This window comes from Sebastes fasciatus, chromosome 5 (genome assembly GCF_043250625.1).
Source record: "Sebastes fasciatus isolate fSebFas1 chromosome 5, fSebFas1.pri, whole genome shotgun sequence".
Lineage (NCBI taxonomy): Eukaryota > Metazoa > Chordata > Actinopteri > Perciformes > Sebastidae > Sebastes > Sebastes fasciatus.
Genome location: NC_133799.1, coordinates 34880489 through 34904533, shown reverse-complemented (window position 1 = coordinate 34904533; position 24045 = coordinate 34880489). Strand labels below are relative to the sequence as shown.

Below are 24045 nucleotides of genomic sequence, written 5' to 3'. Positions count from 1 at the left end.
TTTTTCTCCGCATATAAGTATGGTATGTTCTGAGGATCAGGGATATGGATGAACTCAGGATATATGTAAGCGTCCTGAGTTCTTTAATAGCGCTATATAAGTTGAATTTATTATTTTTATTATTATTATTATTATTATATGTTATTTATTTTTTCAAAGAAAACATCTCTCACATCCTTATATTTTTCACATCACAGTAAGAAGTGAGATTTCTGTCCATCTGCCCTCTATGAGAGCCGGCTGTCAATCACTCGCGAACTCCGACCAAACGGTCAAACTAGACAGCGCTGATCAAATATGAATCAATATCATGCTACGTTAATGTCTATTTCTCTTCTCAGATGTTTTCAGAATCATCTTGTAGTGCACGTTTGCTGTTTGCTGTATTGTGGAGTAAGACCTCCCCTTTTTTTTTCTTTTCCCCATGTACTCTGCCACATTTCTCTGACTGTCTTGTTTATGATTGGTGTATATTCTGATGATCCGTTTTGTTGGGCTATTTCTGTTTTGTCCAAAAGAGCAGCATTCTTTGCCAAGTAACCTGCTTCCTCATTTCCTTCTACACCCATGTGTGCCGGACCGGTACCGAAAGAAAACCCACCTCACACTATACTCTGTCAGTATATCGGGTCTGGATTTGGATCCGCTTTCTTTTATTGAAGTTAACGCTGCTGCTGAGTCACTGCATACGACTGGATTACCTGCTTTATTGTCCTCTACCCACCAAAGTGCACATAATATTGCCATCATCTCTGCTGTGAATACTGACATCTGATCTGATATTCTATGCCCCTTTTTAGAACAGCAGATTGGCAGGATTAAAATAAACGAAATAAATACATAAAACTAAACAAAAACTAAATCCTCTCTATTATTCCTGTTGAACTTGTGTACTTTCATTGATGTCTTTCCCAGCAGATTCCCCAATGTAGCCTCAGATGTTTTCCATCAATTAGAAAGTTAAACTTCTTATTTTTGGGGGTTTTATGGCAGGTTGTAACCATTCAGGTGCATACCATCACCACCTATTGTTCACCTACCTTCATTTTGATCTCAACTACACACCTGTAAAGTTTCCTGACTGCATCTTTCACAGTTGCGATGCTATCGCAGTGACGAAATCTGTTGACAGACATATAAACACCTGGCAAAGTCCTCCAAAACCTCCTCTGTGGTAGTTGCTGCTACAGTTGGCATCTCAAGGGACACATTTTGCCGGGATGACTCACACACAGACTCATAAGGTGAAAACAGTACCAGCATCACTGTCGCGGCTGGTAATAAAGCTGAATATGACAAACCGTTTTAACATTTAATAGCTAAGCTTGACTGAATTAACATTAAAGATATCCACAATTGTATTTTGACTCGTCGTTATTACTTTGTGAGTTAGTCAGAATTCAAGATATCTAGAACTTCATTCTGACTAGTCACAACCACAGTTAGAGATATCTGTAATTCAGTTCTGACTATCCTAAATAACAGTTACAGATATCTCAAACCTCATTATGACTAGTCAGAGTTGTTGTCATGACGTTGCTCATCAAGGCTTCCCATTGGATATCGGCCCAACAAATCATCTGAACCAAGCCCCCAGGAAGTGGCGGTCGTTGATCCCAACTTTCCTAGTGGCCAAACAGCGGTACTACAACTTCCGTGTCCGTCACGTGATGCCGTTGGGCCCAAAAAGACTTTCTCCCATAGACCTACATTGGGAAAGAGACGTCTGTAACTCAGTGGATAATTTTTTTTTAGGTGAATCAACTCCCCATTACAAACACTCTAATAGCCCTTATTTAAAAAAATTACGTTTTTAAAGTTGTAAAATGCACTAATAGCTGAATCCAGAGTTATTTCTCTTCCTCCGTTCATGTGAATGAGACCCAGACCGAGAGCTGGAGCGCAAGCCGTGACGACGGCGTGACGTTGGGACCCCGTGACCGAGTCATGTGACCGAGCGGTCGCTACTGCGCATGTTCTATGTTCCATGTGCCCAAGATCCGGATACTTTTCCAGACGGAAGTCGAGTGATTTAGGCTTCATGCGCCAATGAGCAACTTTCATAGGAATGAACGGGGCCCCGCCTCCAACGCTGGATCCAGTTCTCTTAATACATCCATGATCTGAACAGTGTTAGCAGGAGCTTTTGCTCACTAGGATAGTATGGTAAAGTGTGAAAGATATTGAGATTCAAACTTCCCCGGATCAATAACACATAAGAGAAACATAGTTAAAACACGAGCGAGGGCTCTTTCTAACCGTAGTGAGGTAGACAACGAGCTACAACCTCATTTTAATCACAACGAGCCTTTAAGTCCTCCGAGCTGGAGACATAACATCGGTCTCTATGTGCAGCCGGCTGGGAGACGAGTGGTCAGAGACCGCTGTGGATCAGATGACGTGAAATAGAAAGAGCTCATCATCGAGGAATCTGTGGCCAACTTGAGCTTTGTTCACTAGAGTTGTGGTAGAAATTAATAGCGTATTGTAAATTCATTGTCTCCAGACACACTTTATAACCCATACGGCTGCAGAGCAGCGCCACAGTCTGTTTGAATAGCTTCACCTCCCACTTGCCGTAGCTCATGACGTAATTACGGATATCTGCAACGTCATTTCACCTAGTCAAAACTCTAATTCTAGATATCTGTAAATTACATTTTGACTATGTGTAACTCCAGTTTGAGATATCTACAACGTCATTCTGACTAGTCAAAATTTAATTTTAGATATCTAAAAAGGACAATGTAGATGTCTGCAATTGAGGGGAATTAAAGATATCTTGAACTGGAATTACGGATATCCACAATTCAGTTGCGGATATCCGCAACTTAAATAACTTAGTTTTTTTAAGATCGCCAACAACAATCTAGACAATTGGATCAAACCTCAGTTGGGTCACTAAAAAAAATCCACACATTGATTAGTAAAGATAACAGCAGCCGGCACAGTTGCATTTATGATTTAATTTATTTCAATATCATCATCATCACATCTGACCAAAAATAATAATAATATAAAATACTATAAGAAATACGGGAAAGAGTCCATCCACAGCTCTAATATAATGAGAGCTGTGGGTAAAGAGGCTGCCCGGCAGCAAGGCGGCCACCTAAAAACCTCTGCTCATCGATGACATCATCTCCAGTGATGACCGACCAGGTGTTCGTCATCATCACCATGACTTTACTGCGTATGTCCATCTTTGGCACAGTTGGTTCAAGTTCAGTGATGTTGTCTTCTATCACATGAAGGTCCTCCTACATTTCGGGGGTCCTGTGGTGGCTGAAACTGAATTATCTGAGTGATCACCGAGCCGGCTTGTTCCTCTGGATGACTTTGGAACAGATATTGTAGCAAACAATCACTGGCGCTCACAGATAAAAGGTCCTTTTTTGTTTATTGTGGGAAAAAACTAACATGTTTCAGCTATAAACCATCATCAACTGATGATGGTCTATAGCTGAAACGCGTTCTGTCGTGTTCGTTCTGTCGTGTTCGTTCTGTCGTGTTCGTTCTGTCGTGTTCGTTCTGTCCTCGCCACTACCGCGCACCCGATGATGTTCATGATTTGGAGCCGTGCTCGCTGCTACTTTCCAACAGATAAAGTAGCGCCATTTTCCACGGCAGGTGCCTCGGAGTCCAATCTGCATATTTAGTACGACTACAACCAGAATGACAATCAGTGTTATGTGGTACCAAATGTGGTTCTGGGTTCTCTAGTAGCCACAAAAAGAAGTCTTGGTCCATCTCGCCTTTGGATTTAGTGTTGTAATTGGAAAGTAGGTTAAGACTGGTCCCGTGGGAAGGCGATGGGGTAGATATGGCGGTAGTGATCGACAAAGTGGACCTCGAGGCCCTCCCTGATGTAGTCGGGCAGGTCGGAGAAGTCCTTTCTGTTCTCTTCTGGCAGGATGAGGCAGGTCACACCAGCACGACGGGCCTGACGGGGACACACGAAAATCCAGTTAAAATTCCTCATTAAATACGGACATTAGTTTGAAATATACTTCAAAATGACTTCTACAAAAACAACGATATTTTTGGCCTGACAGCCGAGGGGTTTAGCTGGCCTTTAGCCTTGTTATGGTTGATGACACATTCTGAGCCTTAGTGGCCACTGTTGGAACTGCAGGTCATGTGATGCCCTCGGAGTCAAATTTTTGACAAACAATATCCATTACAAAAGAAACAGCTGTAAAACGGAAGCGAATTACGTGTCAAACACTATTCTTTAAAGCTTCAGTAGGCAGTATGTTTTTGGCATCATTGGGCAAAAAGCTCCATAATAACCTTTCAGCATATTGTAATTCAAGTGTTCTGAGAGATAACTAGACTTCTGCACCTCCTCATGGCTCTGTTTAAAGGCTTTAGAAAAATCTAGCCTGTGACGGGAGACTTTGACCAATCACAGGTAATTTCAGAGCGAGAGAGAGCGTTCCTATTGGCTGTGCTCCCGTCATGTGAACGGCAGTTTGGCGTTCCTTCAAGAGTATTCACAATGGCTACCGCGACCCAAACTTTCTCAAAACATCTGAGGAGAGAAATAGGCATTAACGTAACATAATATTGATTCATATTTGATCAGCGCGGCCTAGTTTGACCGTTTGGTCGGAGCTCGCGAGTGATTGACAGCCGGCTCTCATAGACGGCAGATGGACAGCAGACCTCAGATCAGCTCTTACTGCTTGTTTTCCTCCGGTCTGTGAAATCTTGCAGATGCCGTTAGGAGCACCGGAGGACACAGAGGAACATGATTTTTTTCAGGTTACCCGTTTCATGTACTACTGTCACGATATAGCAACCGTTTTATAGAAATAACTTCTTTTTTTAAAAAAATTATATTTGCTCCAATCTCACCAACTTCAGCGTTAAAGAGGTGCAATGTTAAATCTTCAAACATTACATATATTGGATTTAAGTCAGATGTGCCAACATTAAATCTATATTGACAACATATATTAATATTGAGAAGATAAAAAAATCGATGCGTTTGGGAACCGTTTATATATCTCTGTGTGTGTGAGTGTGTGTGAGTGTGTCTTGTACTTACCGCTATAGTTTTCTCTTTGATTCCTCCGACTGGCAGTATTTTGCCGGTCAGTGAAATTTCACCAGTCATGGCTACGTTCTGACGCACCGGCCGGTCGGTTGCCAGGGACAACAGTGCTGTGACGATGGTGCAGCCGGCGCTTGGTCCGTCCTTGGGAGTCGCCCCCTAGAAACAAGTGACGTTATACAGTAGATGAACGGATAGGAACGAGCATCGTTGCCATCGTTAGAGGGGTGGGGGGGGGGGGGGGACACTAAAGCAGGATATTTCAAATCTACACATAGCAACTTTAAAGGAACAGCGTGTAGGATCTGGCGGTATCTAGCGGTGAGGTTGAGATTGCAACCAACTGAAGCCTCCCCCGTGTGCCGTGGAGAGGACCCGCTCACTATGTAGATATAAACGGCTCATTCTAAGGTAACAAAAACACAACCATTCTTATTTTCAGATGATTATACACAAAACAAAAAAAACAAAAGAAATACATTATTAATATTATATTCCAGTAGATCCCTCTAATTGTTACACACTGGTCCTTTAAGCACTGTGATTTTGAAGAATGCTACACAAATGAAAAGTATTTCCTCTTGAATACTATTTTATAGCTAGTAAAAAATAGGTAAAAGGAATAAACTATTGGTTCTCAAACTATGGTACACGCACCACTGGTGGTACAGGTACTCTCTCTAGTTGTACGCGGAGGAATCTCTGACTATTGATTCCTCTTATTGATGCTTTCCCACAGTTACGCTGCACAATGACGCATACGCACGCCGTATCATGTTTCAGTTGGTTTGGGACCGGAGCCATGGTGAAGAGAGAAAAAAAGCTTCAGTAGCATGGCGCTACTAAACCTGAGGGGACACACCCTGTTTTTCCCTGATAAAGCGACACAGTGAACAACAAACTTGTGTTGAAATCAGCAGGAGGAGAGTTAGTAATGTTAGCTGTTAGCAGCCGGTGGGCAGCACAGTCCTGACTGGCTAAATACCGGAGATACGAACGTTAACGGAGGTGCCATTGAGTTATTGTCATGAGGCGTTCAAAGTCTGCTCAGGAAAAATGACTATTGGGCGACGGTAAATTACAACTTTATCATGATGTGTTCAAATGTAATCTTGTAAAATTTAGTTTTTGGCGAGAACTTGAATAAATCCAGTTGTTAGATGTTTTCATATCAATATAAAATAGATATTAGAGAGATTTATGACCTGTTTAACTTCATAACACTAGCTCTAAGCAGCTTATAATATTTAAATAATCAATCATTTGAATTGTGTGTTTTTATGCAAACAACCACTATAGATGACAATAACAAAGTACAGTACAGTACTGCGAGTACCCTCGATGCCACGAAAAATAGGGCTTTTTGGACCTGCAGTGCATGTTTTTATATGTTGGCATGCTGGGGGATTCTCTGTTTTGTTAAGTTTTGTTAATGAAAACATTACTACCCAAAACAGTCAGTCCTGTACGGTTCAAAAACTCCTGCATATAATGTCATTTTATTAATAACATGCTGTTTGGAGTGATTTTCAGTCAAATAAATGCTGAAAAATACAGTAAGTGTACAGTATGTTTTCTATAAATTAATCTAGTGATAAAATAGAGGTTACATCTGACAGAATTTGTTTGGCCCCCGGCAACAATCTGGGTTTCTCATGTGGCCCCCCCCCCCAGGAAAAATAATTGCCCACCCCCCTGGTCATAATGGTGGTACTTGGAGAGTCAAATATTTTCTGAGGTGGTACATGGTGTAAAAAGTTTGAGAACCACTGGAATAAACAAATGAAGCAATAGTAATCAATAAGTTACTTATATACAGCACTGTATCACCATGGTTACCTCAGGGACATGCAAATGCAGGTGGGAGTTGACCAGGAAGTGATTTTCTGGTTCCTGGGTCATCAGGAAGGCTCTGGCAAAGGTTGAAGCGATCTTTGCACTTTCCTTCATTACATCACCCAGCTGACCTGTAGAGGAGCATCAGCAACTTTAACACACTCTCTGTTCAGTATCTGGTGAAGATGTCAGACTGATTAACTTCCGCCCTGTAAAATGACTCTAGAGTTCGTGGTCTTCCAGACTGACCTGTGACCTCCAGTGTCCCCTCTGCTTTAGGGTCCCCTACTCCATAAGGACGACGCAACGAAGTCTCGATGAACAACGTCGTCCCTCCTACACGGAGGATGAAATGCAGGCAGACCTTCAGCATGTTACGTCTCTTATTGGTACTGGTTTTAGTGTGTGTGTGTTTGTGTCACTCACCCATAGAGGTCCATGCCAGCCCCATAACCACTCCTGGTGGGGTGATGTCGTACATTCGATCCACTGTGAAAATAGGTTTACCTACGTAGACCTGCAGGTTGTCGGGTGTCACGGTCACTGCGGTTTGTTCACCGCTGACGATGCAGAACGCCACCTTACGGAAAACCTGACAGACAGATGGTAAAAAGGATTACACTGGAGGATGTGCTGCTCTCTGGTGTGACTGCGTCATTAAAATAAGAAATAATGTTGTTTTCGTTATTGGTTTCTAAATGAATATACATGACTTTAAATGTCCCGTATTGTAAAAAGTGAGATTTTAATGTCTTTTTTTTTTTAGTAACGCTCAATATACGGAGAAACACACACAGACCGTATTCAGAAACTGTGGGTTTGAAACAAGCCTCCAGGATTTCTGTCCAGTTGTGATGTCACAAGTCTACAATATATCTATAGACCATTACACAGCTTCAAACATTCTTTTTTTTTTTAAAGTTATTTTTTTGGGGGGCATATTTCCATTTTTTTTATTGAGGACAGTGGATAGAGTCTTGAAAGGGGGGAGAGAGAGAGTGGATTCGAACCCGGGCCGCCGCGGTCAGGACCAAGCCTTGATACATGGACGCCCGCTCTACCAACTGAGCTAACCCAGGCGCCCAGCTTCAGACATTCTAAATGTGTCCCAATTTATTTCCCGTTGCAGTGGATGTGAATGGCATCAGCTGACAGGAAGTAAACATGGACCCAAGCTGTTGCCTAGCAAAGCAATTCAGTTGAGATGCGCTAAAACGGAGAGGACAGAGGGTAAATACAGGCATATTCCGGCAGACAGTATGAGGAAAATAAAGTTGTTTTTTTTAACATTACAGCATGTAAACATGTTCTAGTAGAAACATGAAATACAACAATACATAATATAGGACCTTTAAGATTAGTTTAGCGGGTGGTTTTCTGTTGGTATTTCTGACCTATGTCCTCCCAGTCAGTGCACATCAGCAATCCCCGTTGGTCCTATTAAAGGTCCCATATCGTGTTCATTTTCAGGTTCATACTTGTATTTTGTGTTTCTACTAGAACATGTTTACATGCTGTAATGTTAAAAAAACAACTTTATTTTCCTCATACTGTCTGTCTGAATATGCCTGTATTTACCCTCTGTCTGAAACGTTTCGTTTTAGCGCATTTCAACGGAATTTCAACGGAATTGCGTTGCTAGACAACAGCTTGGGTCCATGTTTACTTCCTGTCAGCTGATGTTACTTACATACACTGCAACAGGAAATAAACTGGGACACATTTAGAATGTTTAAGACTGTGAAATGATCTAAATATTGTATATTTATGACATCAGAAAAATCACAGGAATCCTGACAGCTTGTTTCAAACGCAGTTTCTGAATACAGGCTGTGTGCATTTCTCCGTGGATTTAGCGTTTCCATACTTTCACAGTATTTATATAGCACTTAAGACTGCTTTATTGTAACAAAGACAAGAAATACAATACAATATGGGACCTTTCAAAGATGAAGTAAATAAAATAAATACAAATGTAGTAGTAGAATGTATATGCAGAATACGCTGACTGAAATCTTTATTCTGAGCAGCCTAATGTGAGCATGTGAGCTCTGGTTTCGTACAACCATATAAGAGTCTTTTTTAACCTTTTCAACTTGTTTCTGCAGGTTCCTGACTCCGGACTCCCTGCAGTACTGCCTGATGAGCAGACTAAGGGCGTCGGATGAGATCGAGGCCTTCTCCTCGGTCAGACCGCACCGAGTGCGGAGCTGAGGGACCAGGTATTGCTGCACAGACGGACAAAAAACTAGAGATGATGAAACAGCAAGGCAAATTCATGTTTTACTTACTACTTTAAAGAAAAACTACACCACTATCATTACAAATACACAACAATAATCACAATAACACTGTATAATGATTATGTATGTGTGTATATACTGTATATACCTCGGCAATAGCCAGCTTCTCCTGGGCCACGTATCCAGACACGTTGATCATCTCCATCCTGTCTCGGAGAGGCTCGGGGATGGTGTCGATCACATTGGCCGTGCAGATGAACAAAATCTTTATTGGAGCAGACAGAGATGGGCTGGTCTTATATAAACTGTATTTTACGTGTCATTTTTTCAATTGAATGAATGAAAAAAAAAACTTTGTTTAGAAGAAAACTCCACAGGAAAGCTTTAATGGTAATCTCCATGTAGCACTGACACTGTGGAAACTGTACATAAAGAGCACACACTCCTACCTTCGACAGATCTACAGGAACGTCCAGGTAGTGGTCGAGGAAGTTGGCGTTCTGTTCGGGGTCCAGAAGCTCCAGCAACGCGGAGGATGGATCGCCCTGGTAACCACGGCCCATCTTATCCACCTTGTAAGATTAGAGAAAGGCACATTATAGGAGAAAAATGAATGATACTAGCTTTTAAGTTCATTGTCTGGGACTGTATGAGTATTAGTGGCAAAAGAGGAATGGTTAAACAGCTATGATTGATATCTGACATCTACATGCAAATACTGGTTGTCCACATGTCACTCAGTGTCATCCACACTATATCAAAACAGGCAAAACACTCTCCATGAAACTCCTCCCCCAGTTATACGGGCCATCTACCGGTAACTGAAGCTACAACTAGCGGCCAGAAAGAATCTGTTCATTGCAGACAGTTTAAACCACATCAGCAAACTTTCTCCAGTGATATTAATGTTGCTCTAATATGGATTTATATTGAACTACAGTGGCAGCAGCACCACCATACTGACCTCATCTATTAGCACCAGGGGGTTCTCCGTCTTGGTTTTCTTCAGGCACTGGATAATCTTCCCTGGCATCGCTCCGACATATGTTCTCCTGGACACACACACACAAACGCACAATTACATTTCAACTTCCATTCCTCATACACAATACATTAAAACATAGATATGTTTGTCTTCTTTTAGATTATGTGCCCATTTAAGCATAATAGGTCTGTCTCTCTCTGTCAGAGCCCTGTACTTCAGTGGTTCTCAAACTTTTTACACCACGTACCACCTCAGAAAATATTGGCTCTCCAAGTAGCACCATTATGACCAGGGGTGGGCAATTATTTTTCCTGGGGGGCCACATGAGAAACCCAGATTGTTGCCGGGGGCCAAACAAGTTCTGTTAGACGTGACCTCTATTTTATCACTACATTCATTTATAGAAAACATACTGCACGCTTATTTTTTCAGCATTTATTATACTGAAAATCACTCCAAACGGCATAATATTAAGAAAATGACATTATATGCAGGAGTTTTTGAACCGTACAGGACTGACTGTTTTGGGTAGTAATGTTTCCATTAACAAACCTTAACAAAACAGAGAATCCCCAAGCATGCCAACATATAAAAATATGCACTGCAGGTAACAAAAGCCCTATTTTTCGGGGCAGGGAGGGTAGCCTACTGTACACAGTACTGTACTGTACTTTGTTATTGTCATCTATAGTGGCTGTTTGCATAAAAACACACAATTCAAATGATTATGATTATTTAAATATTTGCTTTGATTAAAAAAAAATCTTGGCAAGCTGCTTAGATCTAGTGTTAGGAAGTTAAACAGGTCATAATTCTTTCTCTAATATCTATTTTATATTGATATGAAAACATCTCCTAACAACTGGATTTATTCAATTTTCTCGCCAAAAACTACATTTTACGAGATTACATTTGAACGCATCATGATAACGTTGTAATTTACCCTCGCCCAATAGTCCTTTTTCCCTGAGCCGACTTTGAACGCCTCATAACAATAACTCAATGGCACCTCCGTTAACGTTCATATCTCCGGTATTTAGCCAGTCAGGACTGTGCGGCCCACCGGCTGCTAACAGGTAACGTCACTAACTCTCCTCCTGCTGATTTCAACACAGGTTTGTTGTTCACAGTGTCGCTTTATCAGGGAAAAATAGGGTGCGTCCCCTCAGGTTTAGTAGCGCCATGTTGTTGAGCGCTTTCGTGTCTCCGGTCCCAAAACAAACTGAAACATGATACGGCGTGTGTATGCGTCATTGTGCAGCGTAACTTTTGGAAAGCATCAATACAGAGGAATCGATAGTCAGAGATTTCTCCGCGTACCACTAGAGAGAGCACGCGTACCACCAGTGGTAGCTACGTATACCATAGTTTGAGAACCACTGTTTCAGATGATGTTATGTGCCCATTTAAGCAATAGGTCTCTCTCTATCTCTCTCTGTCAGAACCCTGTGTGTGATCCTGACAATGTAAGCTATCATAAGGTCCCTCAGTAATAACGGCAGTATAGACTTCCAGACCTGTGTCCTTTAATCTCGGCCACATCGGTCATGCCTCCCACGCTGAACCTGAAGTACTCTCTGTTGAGGGCTCTCGCTATGGAGCGGGCAATGGAGGTCTTTCCTACGCCCGGAGGACCGTAGAAACACAGGATCTTGCCCTGGGTGGAGCCACGCAGCTGGCTCACTGCGATGAATTCCTGCACAAAGACAGAGCGGAAGCTCATGTTCATTTCCACAAAAAAAATCTCCACAGCTTTTGATGTGTGGATAACTATATGTCATCCAAGTAAACAAGTATTTTTTTTATTTTTTGTGCTTTTAAACTGTGTGCGTGTGCATTTACCAATATTCGCTTCTTAACATCCTCCATTCCATAATGGTCTTCTTCCAGAACCTCTCTGGCTCTTGCCAGTGATAAGTTCTCTTCACTGTTGGTGCCCCAGGGCATGGTGGTCAGCCAGTCCAGGTAGTTACGGGTCACACTGAAACACACAGTCGTTGTAGTTGTTGTTGATGTTTGTTGTAGTGTAAAACAGAACAGAAATGATTAAGGTATCCTCACTCGGTCCTTCACTCTACGCTCCTTTGTTTGACATTCCTGCACTGATCACCACCAGCCTATTTCTTGTACAATTATTATTATAACCTTGAAAATATAATAATCATAAAACACCCAAACGCCAAATAAGCTCTAGGTTTCCATTTGCGAGTAAAACCCTCCTGTGACTCCAGGCAAGTCTTACTTAATTAACCCATGTGCTTTCAAATCCAGAAACGGCCTGGGGTTGATGTATTTACATTTCAGAAGTCTGTATGATCAACTAAAATTAGATCACCTGAGAATTCTTGTACCCCAGACTGACCCTGATATCCTGGTTTGGACTGAAACTCGGCTTAAACAGAGTATTCATAATTCTGAGGTTACATCTTGTACAGAATACAGAGTTGGGTCATGTGGCTGTATATATATATGTGAAGTCATATTTATATGTTACTGTTTTAAATGATGTCACTATACCACATTCTTTTCAACGTACTGCTCTGAAAGATAACTTTAGTCGAGTTTTAGTCTAAACAAAGTCCTAAAGATTGAATTTTTGGCAAAAAAAGTTTTAGATTTCAAATCATTGAATCGTATCGTATCGCTCTAGATGAGCAAAATATCGTCCTCGAGTCGTATCTGAACCATGGAGATCGTATTGTATCGTGTCGTAGTAAAAACGTATCGTTACACCCCTACTCTACAGGCAAAGACTGTACAAGCTGCTGCAGCCTTGGCATTAGTGCCACCTGCAGGCAAAGAGTGTTACATTTAACTATAGTTTGTCCTCGAGGAAATCTCATGAAGTATCCATGGAGAGGGTTGATTTTCTGTAAAGCATGAATGACCTCAATGCACGGATTTGGACTTTTTTTTTGCAAAAGTGGAAATAAGTCAGCCTGGATAAACTGTAGCACTAGAAAGAAATCAGGAATAATTTCCCAGAGATCGTGAATACCTTAACTAAATTTCACGCCACTCTGTTGAGATATCTCGTTCTTCAAGCCAACCGAGTGACATCATAATTCAAAAGCTTAGTGGGACAAAAAAAAAAATACCAACTTGAACTCTGAGGAGTGGTTGTCCAGCAGTCCCAGTTTGTTGAGTTCTTCGTTGATGACCTCCATTATGTGCTGCGGGACGGTCTTCTCTTTGAGTCTCTCTCTGAACTTCTCCTCGATGGCGTCTTTGTCCTCTTTTTCCAGACCCAGCTCCTGAAATCCCACAGCACACACAAAACACATCGTTTTAATGTGGGTCCAAGAAGTCCACAGACCAACCTGTTCCTCAACTAGGCTGCTGTCGAAGAAGTCAAAAAATGAACGTCCTAATGTCTTTTGGAAAACACGAGGTCAAGATGTCGAGGTCAAAGACGTGAAGGAGGATTCAGAAGGACCTAGGAAAAGACGGCCGCACTGCTCAGAGAATCCGACTGCGCTCACACTAGGCTCCGTAATTATAATGCAACGGTGGATGTTATTACTTCCGGGTTATTTCACTCATTCAGGAACCTTCCCAAGTAAAAAAAAAGACTTTTGGAGCTGTTCTGAGATCAGTCTGAGTGGTGGAAATCACAGCACGGTACACGTAAAGATACTACCGACGTGCTGTATGTTGCCTGTAGTGATGTTTTATGTTCTCCCCATACAGGTGATTCTGTGATATGCACTATACTGCAGTCAGTCTGTCAGCACTATAAAAACCTGACACATTCTGGGGGTGGATACAACATGGTAAACATGGGTGCCATCTTATGCTATTCAGTACAATAGCCCTGCGGCTCTGGAGCCACATGCGGCTCTTTAGCTCCTCTCCAGTGGCTCCCTGTGGAGTTATAAAAATTGGAAATGAATAACTGTTTTTTGTTTACATTTTCAATTTTATTAATCATTGTTGTAGGTCTAATGTATGATGATACGACGGAGTATTAGGGCCACATTGAGGAAAAAATAAATAAATCTGAGATTACGAGAATAAAGTCATAATATTACGAGAATAAAGTCAGAGGTTTACAAGAAAAAAGTCGTAGTATTATGAGAATAAAATCATATTATGAAGTAGTAATTTTACGTGTTATTTTCTTTTTTTCTTGTAAAGTTATGACTTTATTCTCGTAATATTACAACTTTTTTTCTCCTTAAGTTCTGACATTATTTTCATAATATTACGACTTTTTTTCTTTTACTTTTTCTTAAAGTTATGACTTAATACTGGAAATCTCAGATTTTTTTCCCCTCAATGTGACCCTAATACTCCGTGGTACATTTGCACTTTGGCCCTCACTGCATTAGACTTACAGTATATACTATACTATAAGGTTGCTGACCCCTGCCCTACGGCAATAATAAATACGACAAACTCTGCTGTACCTTCTTAATGATCTTGAGCTGCTCCTGCAGCAGGTACTTCCTGTGGGTCTGTTTGATCTTCTCTTCCACCTGTGAGCAGAGCAGGGAGGGGAGGGAGACGGATGAATGACCGAGGGGTGACGAGAAGAGCGGTATCTAAAGCTCGTACGTGTTTGGCGATGAACCTCTGACCTCTCGGCCCAGTCGCTGCTGCAGTTTGCTGAGCTCGTACTCCTTCTTCAGCAGCGACAGAGCCTTGTAGAGACGCTTTGGGATCTGCAGAGACACACAGCAGTGGATTTCAAAGGCCTGTACGCTTCCAACTCATCGGTGTTAGAGGCTAAATATTATAAGACGTAAACATATTGAAAAGCTGAGGGAAGTGTCTGTGTGCTGCTCTTTATCAGAAGTCCATTTGCCATTCAAAGTTGATGCTTTATGTGAATAGTTTTCCACCAGTAGGCTGTGTTTCAGTTGAATGAGTTCTAACTGATTGGTTTGGTAAATGGACGTCTGATCCGCTTCCACAACTCTAAAGAGCAGCAGACAAGCCGCTTCCGGAGCTTTGACATACAGTAGGGGTCATCTAGGACTGTCTTCCACAGAGTGGATAAGACAGTCCTTCAAACAGGCTGCTCACATTGATCTCCTCCAAGACGTCTTGTAGTTCCTGTGACTCTGCTCCCGTCAGAGCTGCTCCCATGTCGCTGAGGTAGATGGGATTATCGACTACTCTCTGACCAGCCTGCATCATCTGGAGGACCGACTCTCTGACACACACACAGAAAGAAAGAAGCACATTTCAGGGCACTTCTATTTCAGCACCGGAGGACACAGAGGCACATGACTTATTTCAGGTTAACCCGTTTCATGTACTACTGTCACGATGTAGCGACCGTTTTATAAAAATAACTTTTTTTCTCCAATCTCAGCCTACTTCAGCTTTAAACTGATAAAAGAGGTCCCGCCTCAAGGGAGGACAGCAGGACCTCGTCCTCCTCTGCCCCCACCACCACCACTTTCTTGCTGTTGAAGCTTTTAAATCAGAATATAAATAATGGATTTTTCCAATGAAGAGAATATTATAATATATTTGTATAAATGATACTGGGATTTAGTAATGGTTTATTTCAACCAATTACCCTTTTTTATATTTTGAAAAATAGAGGAGGATCAACCACCTCTGCCTATGTGGACCAGCCTCCACTGTAAATGTGTACCATTCCAACCCTAATAGTAACACTATATCAAATATCCTTGGAAACCATCAGAGGAAACCTGTGGTGCAGGTTTTATTTTTCAACACAAAGTTAGCAGTTATAGTTTTTAACATGGACGTTCGTACGTAAACAGATGACCAACAACCAAATATGAGATGACTTGTGACAGATAACTGACTAACGAGTCAGGACTGACCTGTAGAGGGGGTTCAGTGCGATGATGTCCCTGATGGTCTTCACTATCTCTGCAGTCAGCGCCTGCAGAACACACACAGATGTTATAGTTTTTAGATGCTTTAGGACATCTGCTACAGAATCAGAAACGAATGAAAACCACTTGATGGAACTTCCTGTCTTATAACCCCCTACTGTTCATTTACATGCAATGTTTTGTTTTGTACCTTGACCTCCTCTGTGACAGTGAACTGCTCGTGTTGAATGTTGTCCACTTCGACCATCAGGATGTTGGAGGAGGGCAGAGGCTGAAGCTTTGGACCCAAGTCTGCGTCGGAAATCTGACCAAGAACAACAGAGTTGCAATCGCCATCATCAATGTGAAAATTAATATTAACTACAAATACTTCTGAATGTGTAAGATATCATTTTCTGTGAAATAAGTTTGACTAAAATGACATAAATGTTCAATACGATCTGATGACTAAACACGTCTAGGATTAAATATGGTAAATGGACTTGCATTTATATACAGTAGCTCCTTTCTAGTCTTCAGATCACTCAAAGCGCTTCACACTACATGTCAGCATTCACTTATTCACACACACATTCATACACTGATGGCAGAGGCTGCCATGCAAGGTGCCAACCTGTCCATCAGGATCTAATCTAAATACTCATTCGCACATCGATGGTTCAGCCTTCAGGAGCAGTTTGGGGTTCAGTATCTTGCTCAAGCTGTGAATTAAAAATAATTCTGTTCCTCTCTCTAGGTTCAATGGTGGAGAGGAGGTTGTGTTGCTCTATCTATTCGGCGTGGAAAGGAGGTCGTGTTGCTCTGGCTCTATCCATCTGGCGTGGAGAGGAGGTCGTGTTGCTCTGGCTCTACCTATCTGGCGTGGAGAGGAGGTTGTGTTGCTCTGGCTCTATCTATTCGGCGTGGAGAGGTGGTCGTGTTGCTCTGGCTCTACCTATCTGGAGTGGAGAGGAGGTCGTGTTGCTCTGGCTCTACCTATCTGGCGTGGAGAGGAGGTTGTGTTGCTCGGGCTCTACCTATCTGGTGTCTTTTTGCTAATGAGAGCGGACATCTTTCCTGTTGGGAGTTAGGGCTACATGGATAATTATGTAGGCTACAATGTCAGACGTATGCTACTGTACATGTTTTTGACTTTTTGTGAGGCATAGAGAAAGCTAGAGAAAAACAGAAAGTGAGAGACTGAATAGAGCGCAAAATTCATTACAGGTGTTGCATTATTGAGTATCGTTCTGTTATCGCGGACACGTGAGGACCATTATCGTGGCCAACCGACATCGCATTGAACGATAATCTCATCGTATCTCCCTAACCTATCATGCAAACATACAAACATGCCCCGTACATACTTCGGAACTCTGAACTTACTCATACCTACATCCAAACGATTACATGGACTATGAGAATGTTCGTATGTCGACGAGTCGTATAAATTTTGTATGATTGAGCTTGTTTTCTGGCTCCGTTGAAGTGTAACTAGGTAATTGTCTTGCTATGGCGTCAGCGTGTATGATCTGTAGGCTACAGATGTGGCATGCGAGGGTCACGTTACAGACCTTGTCCTCGAGCTGCTCCGTCGGGGGACCCGGTTGCTCCTTGCGGCTGTGTTTGCCCTTTGATCTCGACGGAGGTTTCGGTTGAGACTCCGACTCCGACTCAAACCCCACGGGGGACGTCGCCGCCGCCTCCTCGGGCTCCACCTCCAGCTGTCTTGTGATCCGGATCCTGACAGACCAGAGTATACATGTAGCAGAGGTCTACACACAACGTAAAGGCAACCGTGTGCCGTGGGGAGCAGATCTTCATCTCCAACCAACCACTACGCCTCGCGGTCGTGTCTAGATGGTTACTGACAAGTTGCAAATACTCTCGTGAGACTCGATGACCTATCCTAACCTTAAGCATTCAAGGTCAATGCTTAACCTTAACCATTCGAGGTCAATGCCTAACCTCAACCATCTCACGAGACTTTCGCAACTTGTGGGTTACCCTCTAGAGACAACCCTTTTACTCAAAAGCAGAAATAGTGTTTCTCACCTGCGGTGTCCCATGACGATCATCCTCAGCTTGTCTCCCAGGTCCTGCATCTCATGAATTTGAACAAAGGTCCCCGTAGAATAGACGGCATCTAGAGACTCCACCACATCTGACTCATTACTGCAAGAGACAGAAAACACTCATTGCTACCAAAACAGAGACATGGACAGCAGGCAGCGTGTCAAGTTCTTAGCACGTTTCACTGACTACTGCAGTCATTGATTAGTTACATTGATCAGATACATATGATAGCTAAGAGAACTGGGATGGCTGTGGCTCAGGAGGTAGAGCAGGTCGTCCACTAAGTGGAAGGTCGGAGGTTCCGATCCCCGGCTCCTCCAGACCGCATGTCAGTTTCCTTGGTCAAGATACTGAACCCCAAATTGCTCCCGAAGACTGCGCCATCGGTGTGTGAGTGTGTGTGAATTAATATCTAGACACGGTGGCACCTTGCATGGCAGCCTCTGCCATCAGTGTATGAATGTGAATGTTGAAATGTAGTGAGCTTGTCGCGGTAGTCGGTGTTACCGGTGTTACACTGTGGTCGGGCTACAAACTGAAAGTGAATGCATCTGCTCCACACGTCTCAGCTCAGAGTAGCAGGTGTCATATTTCACACAGGTCGAGAGAGAGTTGACAGGGCGAGAGATGTCGAGGGGTTTGGTGTCGAAGCGAAAAGCAAACGCACTTATTTGGCAATATTTCAGATTTAAACCCAACGCTATAAGGGAACCGTAACGTTAATGAGGCAATCCCCGTGAGGTCTCAGCCGGTTTGCATGGCGCAGCGGCGCCAGGTAACGTTAAACCCTGCGGCCCCACAGCAAAAAACTGGACCGGAGAGGCCAGACACACGTTAAAGATCAAAGTAAGCGCGCTACGCATATTGACCGTCATCTTTTCTTGTAAAATGTCCGGTGTAATCGGTAACACCGGTGTTGTCACAAGTTTATTAAAGGTCCCATATTGTAAAAAGTGAGATTTTCAGGTCTTTTATAATATAAAACAGGTTAAAGTGCTATATAAATTCTGTTAAACTATCAAAACGCTCAATATATGGAGAAATACACCCGTATTCAGAAATTGTCAGGGACTAATAACCGAACCGTTGATACAGTCTCCAAAACGGTTTGTTCACTCAAAATGTCAGAATATAACGACTACTTTACATTTATGAGGTGAACGGTGAAGGTGTGAATCGGAGCACTATATCACAACCTGCTGATCGCAAAACACATGCACAAATAATCCCAGACAACTGCTCTTTAAATGTAGAATAAGTTAATTTAAAAGGTCCTATATTGTAAAAAGTGAGATTTTCATGTGCTTTATATTATTAAGCAGTTTTAAGTGCTGTATAAATACTGTTAAACTATCAAAACGGTCAATATACAGAGGAACACACACAGCCCGTATTCAGAAATTGTGCGTTTGAAAAAAGCCGTCAGGATTTCTGTCCATTTGTGATGTCACAAATCTACAATATTTAGACCATTACACGGTTTTAAACGTAAACATTCTAAATGTGTCCCAGTTTATTTCCTGTTGCAGTGTATGTAAATAACATCAGCTGACAGGAAGTAAACATGGACCCAAACTGTTAGCAGGCAACGCAATTCTGTTGAAATGCACTAAATCGTGTTTCAGACAGAGGGTGAAAGTATTATGAAAGTATGAAAATGCTCAATCCACAGATAAATACCACAGCGCGTATTCAGAAACTGTGCGTTTGAAACAAGCCGTCACGATTTCTGTCCATTTGTGATGTCACAAATCTACAATACTCAGACAATTTCAAAGTTTTAAACAGTTTTAAATGTAAACACTCTAAATGTGTCCCAGTTTATTTCCTGTTGCAGTGACTGTGAATGACATCAGCTGACAGGAAGTAAACATGGACCCAAACTGTTGCCTAGCAACGGAATTCCGTTGCCATTTTGTTGAAATGCGCTAAACGGAGCGTTTCTGATAGAGGGTGAATACAGGTATATTCAGACACAGTATGAGAAAAAAGATGGGTTGTTTGAACATTAAAGCATGTAAACATGTTCTAGTAAAAACCTAAAATACAAGTATGAGCCTGAAGATGAGCATGATACGTCCCCTTTGAGTGAAAATAAGACCTATAATAAAGCCCCACTAATCTCAGTGGCAATTAGATTCATTTCCTGAAGCTGCTTCAAATAATAAAAAAAAAAACATTGGCACACCAGTGAAAAGCTTTTAATGTGAAGCCACAACAACAACATATGTTCAGTCTGCCGTACATTAAAGGAAACCAGCTATCCCATTTACCTGAAGTTTTACAAATCTGATAAAAAGCCAATGAGTATAGCATGTAAGCACACAGTCAGGGAGCATAGCTCTCCTTCTCAGGCCTGTATCAACCTGGCCATGATTGATTCTAGCAGAGCAGCGAGTTATCACACTTACCTATCATCTCTCTTCAGGAAAACTCCGGCATACGGCTGAGCCAGACGAACCTTCCTCCTCAACAGCTCCATCAGTGCTTTGTTCTTTACCTGACAGGAAGAAAAGACAGGCATGTAAAACACTTAACCTAAGAATAGCTTTAGTCTTTTCCTGAAATATCAGATTTACCCTTGTACGGTGTATAATGTTCAGTAATTATTCCCTGCGTGGGGGTTTCTAAAGGAAGGGAACTTTCAGGTCATTCCAGTGATCCTCTGGGAAATGACCTAACAGGACTTTTTACTCTTTATTAATTAAAGCACCAAATGGAGTTAGTACACTAACTAATTAGTGCAGCAGGTGATGTGGTGACAGATGTTCAGGGTCTGACTCTTTTATACTGCCTGCCACTCACAAGTTTTATCTGGCTTTTTTTAAATCTCTGCGCTAAATGAAGAAAAAACATTTTTGGATCCGATACACACTGCGCAAGGAGGACAGAGGACAGGAGGAAGGACTGATACTGATTGATGGAGGACAGAGGACAGAGGACAGGAGGAAGGACTGATACTGACTGATGGAGGAGAGAGGCCAGGAGGAAGGACTGATACTGACTGATGGAGGACAGAGGACAGGAGGAAGGACTGTTACTGACTGATGGAGGACAGAGGACAGGAGGAAGGACTGTTACTGACTGATGGAGGACAGAGGACAGGAGGAAGGACTGACACCATAAAAAATTGAACTTTAGGGCAAACAACAGCATTGTTTTGCATTTTGTGCCCTTTGAATAATAGGCTACTTTTTCACTTATATATTTTCATCATTCAAGTTTTGTTAAAATTCTTGTTATAATATCGTATCGAGATCGTGAACCCAATATCGTGTATCCATCGGGGAGTGCACGGACACGTGCATGGGGTTAATTACTGTGGGATTGCTGCCGCACATTTTTTAATGTAAAGCTAATGAGCTGACAAAGTACACAGAGTCGGATACAAGCACAGCAGTTTTAACAGCTTTTCACCTGTTAATCAGGTAAAAATATCCACACTGACCTGCTTCTATACATGACCTTAAATACAGATCAATAAGATCACTTCCTGAACAGATTTCACCATCAGCAGATGGATTTATTTGTAGTTTAGCTTTTGAAATCATGCTAAAAATCACACATCTGCTGGCGGTTGGTTCGCTTGCTTTCACACCAGAAATGAACCGCACCAGCCCAAACAAACGGAAACTTGACAAATAGACCTGAGTTTGTTTTAAACCAACCAAACGGGTTATGTGTGAAAGCAACCTTAGCAAACTGTTTCGCTAGCAACGAGAGTGAATGGAGAGAGACAAAAAGCATAACAAACTGTAATCCGCTCACAGGAGCAATTTATGAAGATGATCTCCTTTAGTTGGGCATATGTCACGGCTAGTTAGCAACACAACCCAAAGTTCAGTATTAACTGTGATTAGAGGTTACTGGTGACCAAGAAATGTGTCCAGCGATATCTTTGTCAATTTTACTGGTATTATAAACCTATGTCTGTGCCAAATTTGTTGCTTTTATCGGGGGGGGGGGCAATCCCATCTGACATTGGGCAAAGGCGGGGTTCCCACTGGACAGGTCACCAGACTATCACAGGGCTGACACAAAAAGACAGACAACCATTCACTCTCACATTCACACCTACGGGACATTTAGAGTCAACAATTAACCTGCATGTCTTTGGACTGCGGGAGGAAACCTGAGAACCCGGAGAAAACCCACGCTAAGACGAGGAGAACATGTAAACTCCACACAGAAGGTCCCCAAGCCGGGTTTGAACCTGCGACCCTCTTGCTGTGAGGCAGCAGTAGTAACTAGGGGTGTGACGAAATATCGTGCCACAAAATATTGCAATATAAAACCGTGACGATATGCATCGTCAAGACCAAAAATTGAATCGCGATATCAGGGCATAATAGGTACTACGTACATACGGGCTCCGGAGCTAAAGCTGCAGCCTCTTCCTGCTGCTCTGCAAAGCCTATGGAAGGTGGCTGACTACGTGTCTTATCTTTGGGGTACAACACATGCACAGTAAAAAAATGGTCTGCCCTTGCCGAAAATTAAAAAAAGTCATAGTATTATAAGAATAAAGTCATGATATTATAAAGTAGTAATTTTATGTGTTATTTTCTTTTTTCTCGTAAAGTTATGACTTTATTTTCTTAATATTAGGACTTCTTTTCTCGTAATATTAGGACTTTATTCTGGAAATCTCAGATGTTTTTCCCTCAATGTGGCCTTAATACTCCGTAGTACATTTGCACTTGGGCACTCACTGCATTAGACTTATACACTATATACTTAGACTATAAACTGTGTTACCTTCATCACAATGATCAAATGTTTTGTGGCTCAAGACAGATTTGTTTTTTGCCTAAAATGCCTCTTCTGACAGTAAAGGTTGCTGACCCCTGGCTGCTGTAAAGTCACGCCTCCTTCGCCTGCGTCATCCCTTCTCATCGGTTTTGTAACCTGGCTGCGGTTGGTTGCATCACGGTTGCATCAGCTCCCCCCAGTGAAAAATATCCCCCTCACCTCTATGATCTTGATGAACCGGGGGAACACAGGGTTCCTGCTGACGGCGATCAGCGGCACGTTAGGGAACACCTCCGGCACCATCATGGGGGTGAGAGCCGTCATCGTGGCTCCGCTGTACGGAGCTCCACCTTCTCCTCCGGACTCCTCTCCACCGGAGCCCGAGCTCTCTCCTCCGTCCTCCCCGCCGCTGGCCCGGTTCCCGAACATCCTGTCCTGGACCGTGTAGGGTCGACAGGTCGGTGCGAGGAAGAGCGGCACGGTCTGGTCCCGGAGAGCGGCCCCGACCCGCATCCACCGGTGCGGTCTGCAGGTGCCGGTGCCGGTCAGCCTGCTGCCGGCTGTCATCGCGGTGCTGCTGACCGGAGCGTTGGAGCAGAACCGCGGGGCCTGGAGCTGGCTCGGCGGGGACGTGTCGGTGAGGAGGAGGTGTCGGCCGCTGCAGGTCCTCCACCCACCGGACCGCTTCACCGTCAGCTGAACATTTAGAGTCAGACTTCTCTCCAGCTGCCGAGCAGCGCCGAGCATCCTCATGCAGGACGCCATGTTGAGCTCTGGAGCCTTCTACAGCATCCGTCAGCGTCTGATGACGTAGTCTTCTTCTTCTACTGTGTTTATTGGGAGCTAACAAACCAGCTTAGAGGCGCGTTATACCGCCATCTGCTGGGCTGGAGGGTGGAGCAAGAGATGATATAATACAGGCAAATAAAGAAATGGATTAAAAAAAATGTTGTTTTCCCTCCAAGAGACCTGACAATGAAAAATCATAGCTGACTGTTTTTCCCTCCCTATTGCCTGAAGAAGGTGATTTCTCTTGATATTGTATTTCCTACACTTAAAGCTTCTGTAGGCAGTATATTTGTGGCATCATTGGGCTCGTACTCCAAACTCCATCTACTGTAGGTAACACACCGACTATGGAGAAGTACCTCATACAACCATACTTCAAAACATCCAAACTATCCATTTAAAGCTGCAGTAGGCAGTATATATTTTTGGCATCATTGGGCAAAATTCCATAATAACCTTTCAGCATATTGTAATTCAAGTGTTCTGAGAGATAAATAGACTATTGCT

The 24045-nt window shown here is 42.7% G+C and overlaps 1 protein-coding gene across 1 annotated transcript; it reads right to left on the bottom strand.

Annotated features, from left to right (window-relative positions):
• Window positions 1-2951: 2951 nt before the first annotated feature.
• On the bottom strand, window positions 2952-23566 carry lonp1 (lon peptidase 1, mitochondrial). The gene is made up of 21 exons (XM_074636882.1): window positions 22969-23566; window positions 20409-20497; window positions 17977-18096; window positions 17496-17664; window positions 16133-16246; window positions 15928-15989; window positions 15152-15281; window positions 14704-14787; window positions 14533-14601; window positions 13226-13377; window positions 11966-12104; window positions 11641-11819; window positions 10103-10190; window positions 9588-9710; window positions 9287-9403; window positions 8983-9123; window positions 7322-7487; window positions 7145-7231; window positions 6899-7026; window positions 5054-5218; window positions 2952-3943 (listed from the first exon to the last, which is right to left on the bottom strand). The coding sequence occupies exons 1-21, from the start codon at window positions 23512-23514 to the stop codon at window positions 3788-3790; spliced, it is 3024 nt and encodes a 1007-aa protein (XP_074492983.1). The 5' UTR covers window positions 23515-23566; the 3' UTR covers window positions 2952-3787.
• Window positions 23567-24045: the final 479 nt, after the last annotated feature.